General features: G+C 57.5%; 2 protein-coding genes across 2 annotated transcripts; both read left to right on the forward strand.

The window, feature by feature from the left end:
* The first annotated feature begins 23 nt into the window (after nucleotides 1-23).
* On the forward strand, nucleotides 24-1,748 carry LOC135989697 (inositol 1,4,5-trisphosphate receptor-interacting protein-like 1). Its single transcript, XM_065636710.1, has one exon. It carries the CDS (start codon nucleotides 24-26, stop codon nucleotides 1,746-1,748), a length of 1,725 nt encoding a protein of 574 aa, XP_065492782.1.
* A 4,138-nt stretch (nucleotides 1,749-5,886) lies between these two features.
* On the forward strand, nucleotides 5,887-7,611 carry LOC135989735 (inositol 1,4,5-trisphosphate receptor-interacting protein-like 1). Its single transcript, XM_065636768.1, has one exon. It carries the CDS (start codon nucleotides 5,887-5,889, stop codon nucleotides 7,609-7,611), a length of 1,725 nt encoding a protein of 574 aa, XP_065492840.1.
* The last annotated feature ends 3,432 nt before the right edge of the window (nucleotides 7,612-11,043 follow it).

Raw genomic sequence — 11,043 nt, forward strand, 5'->3', positions numbered from 1 at the left:
CCGGGGGTGGGTTCTCACCCTGCATGGAGGGCCCGGCCGCTCGCGGGAGCACCTTGGCCAGGGCACGGAGCCGCCGCCGCCGCCGGGGCTGGGGCAGCCCTTGCTGCCTCCCAGCTGCCTCGGCCCCGCTCCTACCTGCCCCTGCTCCCTGCGGCCCCCAGCCCCGCGCCCCTGCCCCGCCAGCCCCCTTCCTCCCACCCAGCCCCACTGAGCCCCTTCTCTCCCTTCTCCTGCAGGCCATGGCTATCATGGAGATTTTCTTCGGGGTTTGGCAAATTCTTACCCTGAACGTGCAGTCGGTCGGCTATGAGCCGGATGAGGAGACGCGCGAGCGCATGGAGCAGCGTGCGGAGATGCTGAGCCGGGAGATGACTCGGCTGTGGCAGGAGGTAGAGGAGATGAGCCAGGAGCAGACAAAGCAGGAGCAGAGCGGCTTTGCCTGGGCATCCCTGCTCCTCTCTGCCTTGCAGCACTGGCAGTGCTGGGCCGTTGCTGGAGTCCTGGTCCTGCTTTTCGGGCTCTGCTGGTGGCTCAGGAAACGGAGCCGTGAGGCAGAGACACAAGAGGAGAGCTCCGACAGGGACGTGGAGGAGGAGGAAGACGAAGAAGGGAATGATGATGCAAATGACCCAGGAAGGTATTTGGAGGATGCCATAGAGAGGCGAGTTCAGAACCGGGACAGACCTTGCAAGGCTGTGAAGAAACTGGTGGGAAAATTCATCGTTCTCTTCAACAAGGTCTTCTTCGATACTTGGTACCCAGTGCTGGAAAAAGCCATTGAGGTGGGCAGCGCCTTCGAAGGTTGGAGTCCCCATGAAGAAGACATCCCCTACTGCCTGCTTGTGCCCCTGAAGCCCCCCCGTGGACACATCTTCCACCTGGAGCCATGCTCCATGTGGCCCGGGAGGAACTTCCGCGTCCGTGTGGAGTTGGTGTGTACCTGTGAGACGGAGCAGCCGGCGCGAGAGACACGTTGCTTCCTCCACGACCCCAAGGAGGAGCAGAGGAGGAATGAGGGCCCCAGCATCCTACGGGACCTCTGCACTGGCTCCTACCTGGATGTGCAGAAAACTGCTGAGTGGTTCCAGAAGATGGTGAGAGGTTTCTGGAAGGATCTGCCTGAGTCAGCCGCGTACCGCCTAATGCCACTGCCCTCCGAGCGCTCCTGCAAATTCCGGGTCCTGCGAGGCTGGGAGAAAAGGTTCTTAATCGAGTTGGTGTTCGGGGTGCGGGAAGGCGACTCTGACATCTTCCTGAGTGGCCAGTACATAGAGGCTGCCTACACCTCAAGGACCTTGTGGCCAGAGACCTACGCTGTGGCAGAGATGAAGTTCTTCCGGCATATCGCCAGCCAGGCACAGCCCGACAGCTTCCACCTCAGATGCCTGCAGCTCTGCGACCGCAACCTGGCGGGCAGAGACTTTTCCGCCTATGCCTTGAAGACAGCTGTGATGCACCTGCTGACCACCAAGCCCCTGTCACACTGGCGCGAGGGTATTTTGTTGGAGCGGCTGGAGGACATCATGGGGTACCTGCAGAGCTGCCTGAAGAAGAGATGCCTGAACCACTTCTTCATCGCCAATGAGAACGTGCCTGAGGAGATCATCTTGCCCCTGGATCTGCGAACGGCTGAACCGCTCAACATCTTCCAGCACCTGGCGCAGAATCCTAACGCCCATGAGAAGGCACGGCTTGAGTTTGAGGAGATGCGGCGTCGGATTCGTGGACTCTTGCTCCACGGACGCTGAAAGAGGTCTCCCTGCACAGAGCTGTGTTTGCGGAGGTCACAGCTGCTGGCAGGCGACGGTGTCTTCCAGGAAGCAAAAAGAGGGGAGAATGCAGGGCACGGAAAGGGAAGGGAACACCCTCTGCAGCAGCCCTCTGCCAGGAATGGCAGCGTTCCCCTCTCGATGGTCTCCCCAGCGCAGCAGCCGGTGATGACAAAGAGCATTTTCACCCTGCTTTCCCCTCTCACTCTCACGGCCACGGTGGCGATTTCTCGTTGGCCCAGATACTCTTGCTGGGAGCTCTGGCGGGGCAGGGACCAAGCGAGAGGCACCGCTCCGTGTGCCTCTGTGTGTCCTCTGGGGCCTGGGGGACACTGTGCCCACCCCAGGCAGTCCCCGGGGAGCTGGTGCCACAGAACCCAGCACGCTGGACACGGGGAACACGCTGATCAGTCGGCAGCGGGAACTGGTGCCCCGCCTTTCCTCCCCAGCAAAAGCACACGCTGGGGAGAGGGACCCGATGCAGCTGAAGAGGCCATCGCGAGGAGGCTTGTGACAGGGACTCTGTTACCGCCCGGACAGCGACCGCACCCCTGACTTTGAGAGGGCCCATTCCTTCTGGGAGCTTTACTTTGTGTAGAGTTGCCAATAAAAGTTGTGTTTGAACAAATGCTGCATCCGTGAGTGTCTGTGCATCACTTTCTCGGGGAACACTGGCACAGGGTGCAGCTTCTCACAGAAGACACCCCTGTAATCCCTGGCAACCGAGACCTTGCCGCACTAAGCCAATACACTGCTGAGCTGCTGCAGAATCAGGGAGCGTTCTGCAGAAGAGCTGAAGTGGTGGGCTCTGATTTCATGATTCGCTTGGCTTTGGCTTCCCAGGTGTTGCGGGTTCATCCCAGCAGGCAGCTTGGCATCACGCAGCTGCTCAAGCCCTTTCCTCCAGTGGCACGGTGGAGAGAATCTGAAGGGTAAAAGTGGGAAAACTTGTGCGTTGAGCTAAGGCAGCTTAGTACGTAAAGCAAGAGCTACATGCCCGGGCAGGGCAAGGTAAAGAATTCATTCACTCTTCCCTGGTCTGCCGGCAGACCTGCCTTTTCAGGAACTGTCCTGCCACCCTGCACCTTGCGTTACCAGGAAACATCCTGGCCTTGCACGGCTCTCCGGTTATTATCATGGAATCACAGAATATCTCGAGTTGGAAGGGACACATAAGGATCACCGGGTCCAACCCCCAGGTCCTTGCAGGACTACCTAACATTAAACCATGTAACTAAGATTGTCCTCCAGACACTCCTTGGACTCGGACAGCCTTGGTGCCGTGTCCTTTCCTTGGGGAGCCAGTTCCAGCGGCCAACCACTCACCCAGGGAAGAACTTCTTTGCAATGTCCCATCTGAATTTCCCCTGTGTTGCGGTTGAGACGGACAAACGACCTAGGCCACGTTCTTCTGAGGCGCAAGTAGATACCCTTTATTGCCACAAGTGCACTCTTATACAGTTTTCCCAATTCATGTGTCTTTTTACTGTTGGTTACAAGTTGCAGTAGTAACATCTCGTTGGCTAATTTTGCTGTCATCAATGTTACTCTTTTACCCCCTTCTCTCTCACGGGTACATCCCTTCTTTCTCACGGGTACACCTTAATATCTTCGGATACTCCTTTACTCGGATCTTTCTCACGGGTAAACCTTAATATCTTCAAGGCTGATCTCTGTTCCCATACCCTCTGTCAGGGAATCCACGGACCCACCGGAGTCCCCCACACCCCTGAGGCAGTGTCATGGAGGCACTCCAAATGTCAATTTTATGCAGGCAATAAGTTCCTAAGCAGACTTTATTCCAGTTGGAATGTGTAGCCAATAAACAGACCAGAAACCGAATCACAGAATCACAGAAATTAAGGGATTGGCAGGGACCTCGAAAGGTCATCTAGTCCAATCCCCGTGCTGGAGCAGGGACACCCAGATGAGGTTACGCAGGAAGGTGTCCAGGCGGGTTGTGAATGTCTCAAGGAGACTCCGCAACCTCCCTGGGCAGCCTGTTCCAGGCTCTGGCACCCTCACTGTGAAGAAGTTTCTTCGCATATTTAAGTGGAACCTCCTGTGTTCCAGTTTGTACCCATTGCCTCTTGTCCTGTCGTTGCTTGTCACCGAGAAGAGCCTGGCTCCATCCTCCTGACACTCACCCTTTCCATACTGATCACCATGAATGAGCTCACCCCTCAGTCTCCTCTCCTCCAAGCTCAAGAGACCCAGCTCCCTCAGCCTTTCCTCACACGGGAGATGCTCCACTCCCTTCAGCATCTTTGTGGCCGCGCTGGACTCTCTCCAGCAGTTCCCTGTCCTTCTGGAGCCGAGGGGCCCAGAACTGGACACGATATTCCAGATGCGGTCTCACCAGGGCAGAGTAGAGGGGCAGGAGAACCTCTCTGACCTACTGACCACCCCCCTTCTAATACACCCCAGGTCCCATTGGCCTTCCTGGCCACAAGGGCCCACTGCTGGCTCATGGTCACCCTGCTGTCCCCAGGACCCCCAGGTCCCTTTCCCCTGCGCTGCTCTCCAACAGGCCGTTCCCCAACTTATACTGGAACCTGGGTTTATACAAATTACTTAGCACTTTGACTACATAAAAGACAGGCTCGGATATCCGCTGAGGAGATTATTGCCGTGTGACTACAAGGAATCATGAAAATCCACGGTGTGCATGCATACACTCACCAGAAACCAAACTAGACGCCTCTCGCTCAAGGGCACCCAGAAGAAATATTCACTTGCCTGGTTTAGGCAAGGACTCGCTCAAGGGTATATCCAGCAGAGAAAAACAACCGCTCATCCAGGTGAGGAGGTGAGGCGCTCTCAGTCGTGGGAAGTCTCCTTGGACAGCGTCCCAGTCTAAGGGGAGGCCTCCAGTTCACAGAGCCGCTGCTTCGAGAAGGCCACTCCAAGCGGGGCTTTGACAGGGACCCCATTTTATAGCCTGGTCAGATCTGGCTGGGGGCATTACAACATGGTCCAGAAGCTTCTCAGCTTCTCCGGGAACGTGCTTTTGTTGAGGACCCTGTCAACTGACCGAGGGTCCCACCCCTCCTGCCCCCTCAGCCAGGGGGAGGTGAAGTCACCCTGCCCCCAGGTGTGGGGAGGACGTGACTGTCAGCACCATCCGAGGTGTGTACGTGGACACAGGCACAGTGGGGCACAAAGGGGCACAGTAGGTGCTGAAGAGCCACCAAGCGTCCTACTGAAGGCTCCGGATCCCCTCAGGGGATGTGCAGCTGCCACAAGGAAGCTGTAGACTGCAATGAGGTCAGCCCTCAGCCTTCTCTTCTCCAGGCTGAACAAGCCAAGTGACCTCAGCCACTCCCCAGAAAGAAGTCTTGCCCTCAAGGCCTTGCACCATCCTGGTCGCCCTCCTCTGGACACACTCAGAGTTTGACGTCCTTCTTCTCCTGTGGCGCCCAGAACCGCACACAGTGCTCCAGGTGGGGCCGCACCAGCGCAGTGTGCAGCGGGACAATCTCCTCCCTCGCCCGGCTGGCGATGCCGTGCTTGGTGTGCCCCAGGGCACGCTTGGCCCTTTGGGCTGCCAGGACGCGCTGGTGACTCATCTTCAGGTTCCCACCAACCCAAACCCCCACATCTCTTTCTGTTCGGTTGCTCTCCAGCCTCTCGTAGACTCGATGATCTAAAAGCTCTTTACCAACTGAGATGATTCTACGACCGTGTGATTTATCTTGAAGCCTGCCCGGTGCAGAGTCAGAGGTTGGCCTAGATGGTCCCTGTGCGCACCTTCCAATCCCAGGATGTTCTATGATTATGAGATTGCCATGGGCAGGCAGAGGACAACAAACCCAACGCGAAGCGCCACGCAAGGGCCCGTGAAGAGCATGAACTCTGGCCCAGCCTTCACCGGGACGCCGGGGCAGCTGTGAGTGGGGCGCACGGGCAGGGCTGGCCGGCGGACGTGCCTGTGACGCGCTCTGGCGCCTGTGACATCAGAAGGGACGAGTCCCCGCGGGGCGGTATACAAGGGGCACCAGCGGCAGCGCTGCCCCAGTTTGGCCTGGGCCAGCGGTGAGTGCGCAGGCGGGGGGAGGCCGGGCTGGACGGGGGCCGGGGCAGAAACGCGGCCCCCGGGGGTGGGTTCTCACCCTGCATGGAGGGCCCGGCCGCTCGCGGGAGCACCTTGGCCAGGGCACGGAGCCGCCGCCGCCGCCGGGGCTGGGGCAGCCCTTGCTGCCTCCCAGCTGCCTCGGCCCCGCTCCTACCTGCCCCTGCTCCCTGCGGCCCCCAGCCCCGCGCCCCTGCCCCGCCAGCCCCCTTCCTCCCACCCAGCCCCACTGAGCCCCTTCTCTCCCTTCTCCTGCAGGCCATGGCTATCATGGAGATTTTCTTCGGGGTTTGGCAAATTCTTACCCTGAACGTGCAGTCGGTCGGCTATGAGCCGGATGAGGAGACGCGCGAGCGCATGGAGCAGCGTGCGGAGATGCTGAGCCGGGAGATGACTCGGCTGTGGCAGGAGGTAGAGGAGATGAGCCAGGAGCAGACAAAGCAGGAGCAGAGCGGCTTTGCCTGGGCATCCCTGCTCCTCTCTGCCTTGCAGCACTGGCAGTGCTGGGCCGTTGCTGGAGTCCTGGTCCTGCTTTTCGGGCTCTGCTGGTGGCTCAGGAAACGGAGCCGTGAGGCAGAGACACAAGAGGAGAGCTCCGACAGGGACGTGGAGGAGGAGGAAGACGAAGAAGGGAATGATGATGCAAATGACCCAGGAAGGTATTTGGAGGATGCCATAGAGAGGCGAGTTCAGAACCGGGACAGACCTTGCAAGGCTGTGAAGAAACTGGTGGGAAAATTCATCGTTCTCTTCAACAAGGTCTTCTTCGATACTTGGTACCCAGTGCTGGAAAAAGCCATTGAGGTGGGCAGCGCCTTCGAAGGTTGGAGTCCCCATGAAGAAGACATCCCCTACTGCCTGCTTGTGCCCCTGAAGCCCCCCCGTGGACACATCTTCCACCTGGAGCCATGCTCCATGTGGCCCGGGAGGAACTTCCGCGTCCGTGTGGAGTTGGTGTGTACCTGTGAGACGGAGCAGCCGGCGCGAGAGACACGTTGCTTCCTCCACGACCCCAAGGAGGAGCAGAGGAGGAATGAGGGCCCCAGCATCCTACGGGACCTCTGCACTGGCTCCTACCTGGATGTGCAGAAAACTGCTGAGTGGTTCCAGAAGATGGTGAGAGGTTTCTGGAAGGATCTGCCTGAGTCAGCCGCGTACCGCCTAATGCCACTGCCCTCCGAGCGCTCCTGCAAATTCCGGGTCCTGCGAGGCTGGGAGAAAAGGTTCTTAATTGAGTTGGTGTTCGGGGTGCGGGAAGGCGACTCTGACATCTTCCTGAGTGGCCAGTACATAGAGGCTGCCTACACCTCAAGGACCTTGTGGCCAGAGACCTACGCTGTGGCAGAGATGAAGTTCTTCCGGCATATCGCCAGCCAGGCACAGCCCGACAGCTTCCACCTCAGATGCCTGCAGCTCTGCGACCGCAACCTGGCGGGCAGAGACTTTTCCGCCTATGCCTTGAAGACAGCTGTGATGCACCTGCTGACCACCAAGCCCCTGTCACACTGGCGCGAGGGTATTTTGTTGGAGCGGCTGGAGGACATCATGGGGTACCTGCAGAGCTGCCTGAAGAAGAGATGCCTGAACCACTTCTTCATCGCCAATGAGAACGTGCCTGAGGAGATCATCTTGCCCCTGGATCTGCGAACGGCTGAACCGCTCAACATCTTCCAGCACCTGGCGCAGAATCCTAACGCCCATGAGAAGGCACGGCTTGAGTTTGAGGAGATGCGGCGTCGGATTCGTGGACTCTTGCTCCACGGACGCTGAAAGAGGTCTCCCTGCACAGAGCTGTGTTTGCGGAGGTCACAGCTGCTGGCAGGCGACGGTGTCTTCCAGGAAGCAAAAAGAGGGGAGAATGCAGGGCACGGAAAGGGAAGGGAACACCCTCTGCAGCAGCCCTCTGCCAGGAATGGCAGCGTTCCCCTCTCGATGGTCTCCCCAGCGCAGCAGCCGGTGATGACAAAGAGCATTTTCACCCTGCTTTCCCCTCTCACTCTCACGGCCACGGTGGCGATTTCTCGTTGGCCCAGATACTCTTGCTGGGAGCTCTGGCGGGGCAGGGACCAAGCGAGAGGCACCGCTCCGTGTGCCTCTGTGTGTCCTCTGGGGCCTGGGGGACACTGTGCCCACCCCAGGCAGTCCCCGGGGAGCTGGTGCCACAGAACCCAGCACGCTGGACACGGGGAACACGCTGATCAGTCGGCAGCGGGAACTGGTGCCCCGCCTTTCCTCCCCAGCAAAAGCACACGCTGGGGAGAGGGACCCGATGCAGCTGAAGAGGCCATCGCGAGGAGGCTTGTGACAGGGACTCTGTTACCGCCCGGACAGCGACCGCACCCCTGACTTTGAGAGGGCCCATTCCTTCCGGGAGCTTTACTTTGTGTAGAGTTGCCAATAAAAGTTGTGTTTGAACAAATGCTGCATCCGTGAGTGTCTGTGCATCACTTTCTCGGGGAACACTGGCACAGGGTGCAGCTTCTCACAGAAGACACCCCTGTAATCCCTGGCAACCGAGACCTTGCCGCACTAAGCCAATACACTGCTGAGCTGCTGCAGAATCAGGGAGCGTTCTGCAGAAGAGCTGAAGTGGTGGGCTCTGATTTCATGATTCGCTTGGCTTTGGCTTCCCAGGTGTTGCGGGTTCATCCCAGCAGGCAGCTTGGCATCACGCAGCTGCTCAAGCCCTTTCCTCCAGTGGCACGGTGGAGAGAATCTGAAGGGTAAAAGTGGGAAAACTTGTGCGTTGAGCTAAGGCAGCTTAGTACGTAAAGCAAGAGCTACATGCCCGGGCAGGGCAAGGTAAAGAATTCATTCACTCTTCCCTGGTCTGCCGGCAGACCTGCCTTTTCAGGAACTGTCCTGCCACCCTGCACCTTGCGTTACCAGGAAACATCCTGGCCTTGCACGGCTCTCCGGTTATTATCATGGAATCACAGAATATCTCGAGTTGGAAGGGACACATAAGGATCACCGGGTCCAACCCCCAGGTCCTTGCAGGACTACCTAACATTAAACCATGTAACTAAGATTGTCCTCCAGACACTCCTTGGACTCGGACAGCCTTGGTGCCGTGTCCTTTCCTTGGGGAGCCAGTTCCAGCGGCCAACCACTCACCCAGGGAAGAACTTCTTTGCAATGTCCCATCTGAATTTCCCCTGTGTTGCGGTTGAGACGGACAAACGACCTAGGCCACGTTCTTCTGAGGCGCAAGTAGATACCCTTTATTGCCACAAGTGCACTCTTATACAGTTTTCCCAATTCATGTGTCTTTTTACTGTTGGTTACAAGTTGCAGTAGTAACATCTCGTTGGCTAATTTTGCTGTCATCAATGTTACTCTTTTACCCCCTTCTCTCTCACGGGTACATCCCTTCTTTCTCACGGGTACACCTTAATATCTTCGGATACTCCTTTACTCGGATCTTTCTCACGGGTAAACCTTAATATCTTCAAGGCTGATCTCTGTTCCCATACCCTCTGTCAGGGAATCCACGGACCCACCGGAGTCCCCCACACCCCTGAGGCAGTGTCATGGAGGCACTCCAAATGTCAATTTTATGCAGGCAATAAGTTCCTAAGCAGACTTTATTCCAGTTGGAATGTGTAGCCAATAAACAGACCAGAAACCGAATCACAGAATCACAGAAATTAAGGGATTGGCAGGGACCTCGAAAGGTCATCTAGTCCAATCCCCGTGCTGGAGCAGGGACACCCAGATGAGGTTACGCAGGAAGGTGTCCAGGCGGGTTGTGAATGTCTCAAGGAGACTCCGCAACCTCCCTGGGCAGCCTGTTCCAGGCTCTGGCACCCTCACTGTGAAGAAGTTTCTTCGCATATTTAAGTGGAACCTCCTGTGTTCCAGTTCGTACCCATTGCCTCTTGTCCTGTCGTTGCTTGTCACCGAGAAGAGCCTGGCTCCATCCTCCTGACACTCACCCTTTCCATACTGATCACCATGAATGAGCTCACCCCTCAGTCTCCTCTCCTCCAAGCTCAAGAGCCCCAGCTCCCTCAGCCTTTCCTCACACGGGAGATGCTCCACTTCCTTCAGCATCTTTGTGGCTGCGCTGGACTCTCTCCAGCAGTTCCCTGTCCTTCTGGAGCCGAGGGGCCCAGAACTGGACACGATATTCCAGATGCGGTCTCACCAGGGCAGAGTAGAGGGGCAGGAGAACCTCTCTGACCTACTGACCACCCCCCTTCTAATACACCCCAGGTCCCATTGGCCTTCCTGGCCACAAGGGCCCACTGCTGGCTCATGGTCACCCTGCTGTCCCCAGGACCCCCAGGTCCCTTTCCCCTGCGCTGCTCTCCAACAGGCCGTTCCCCAACTTATACTGGAACCTGGGTTTATACAAATTACTTAGCACTTTGACTACATAAAAGACAGGCTCGGATATCCGCTGAGGAGATTATTGCCGTGTGACTACAAGGAATCATGAAAATCCACGGTGTGCATGCATACACTCACCAGAAACCAAACTAGACGCCTCTCGCTCAAGGGCACCCAGAAGAAATATTCACTTGCCTGGTTTAGGCAAGGACTCGCTCAAGGGTATATCCAGCAGAGAAAAACAACCGCTCATCCAGGTGAGGAGGTGAGGCGCTCTCAGTCGTGGGAAGTCTCCTTGGACAGCGTCCCAGTCTAAGGGGAGGCCTCCAGTTCACAGAGCCGCTGCTTCGAGAAGGCCACTCCAAGCGGGGCTTTGACAGGGACCCCATTTTATAGCCTGGTCAGATCTGGCTGGGGGCATTACAACATGGTCCAGAAGCTTCTCAGCTTCTCCGGGAACGTGCTTTTGTTGAGGACCCTGTCAACTGACCGAGGGTCCCACCCCTCCTGCCCCCTCAGCCAGGGGGAGGTGAAGTCACCCTGCCCACGGGTGTGGGGAGGACGTGACTGTCAGCAGCATCCGAGGTGTGTACGTGGACACAGGCACAGTGGGGCACAAAGGGGCACAGTAGGTGCTGAAGAGCCACCAAGCGTCCTACTGAAGGCTCCGGATCCCCTCAGGGGATGTGCAGCTGCCACAAGGAAGCTGTAGACTGCAATGAGGTCAGCCCTCAGCCTTCTCTTCTCCAGGCTGAACAAGCCAAGTGACCTCAGCCACTCCCCAGAAAGAAGTCTTGCCCTCAAGGCCTTGCACCATCCTGGTCGCCCTCCTCTGGACACACTCAGAGTTTGACGTCCTTCTTCTCC

Source organism: Caloenas nicobarica, chromosome 5, assembly GCF_036013445.1.
Source record: "Caloenas nicobarica isolate bCalNic1 chromosome 5, bCalNic1.hap1, whole genome shotgun sequence".
In the NCBI taxonomy this organism is placed as follows: domain Eukaryota; kingdom Metazoa; phylum Chordata; class Aves; order Columbiformes; family Columbidae; genus Caloenas; species Caloenas nicobarica.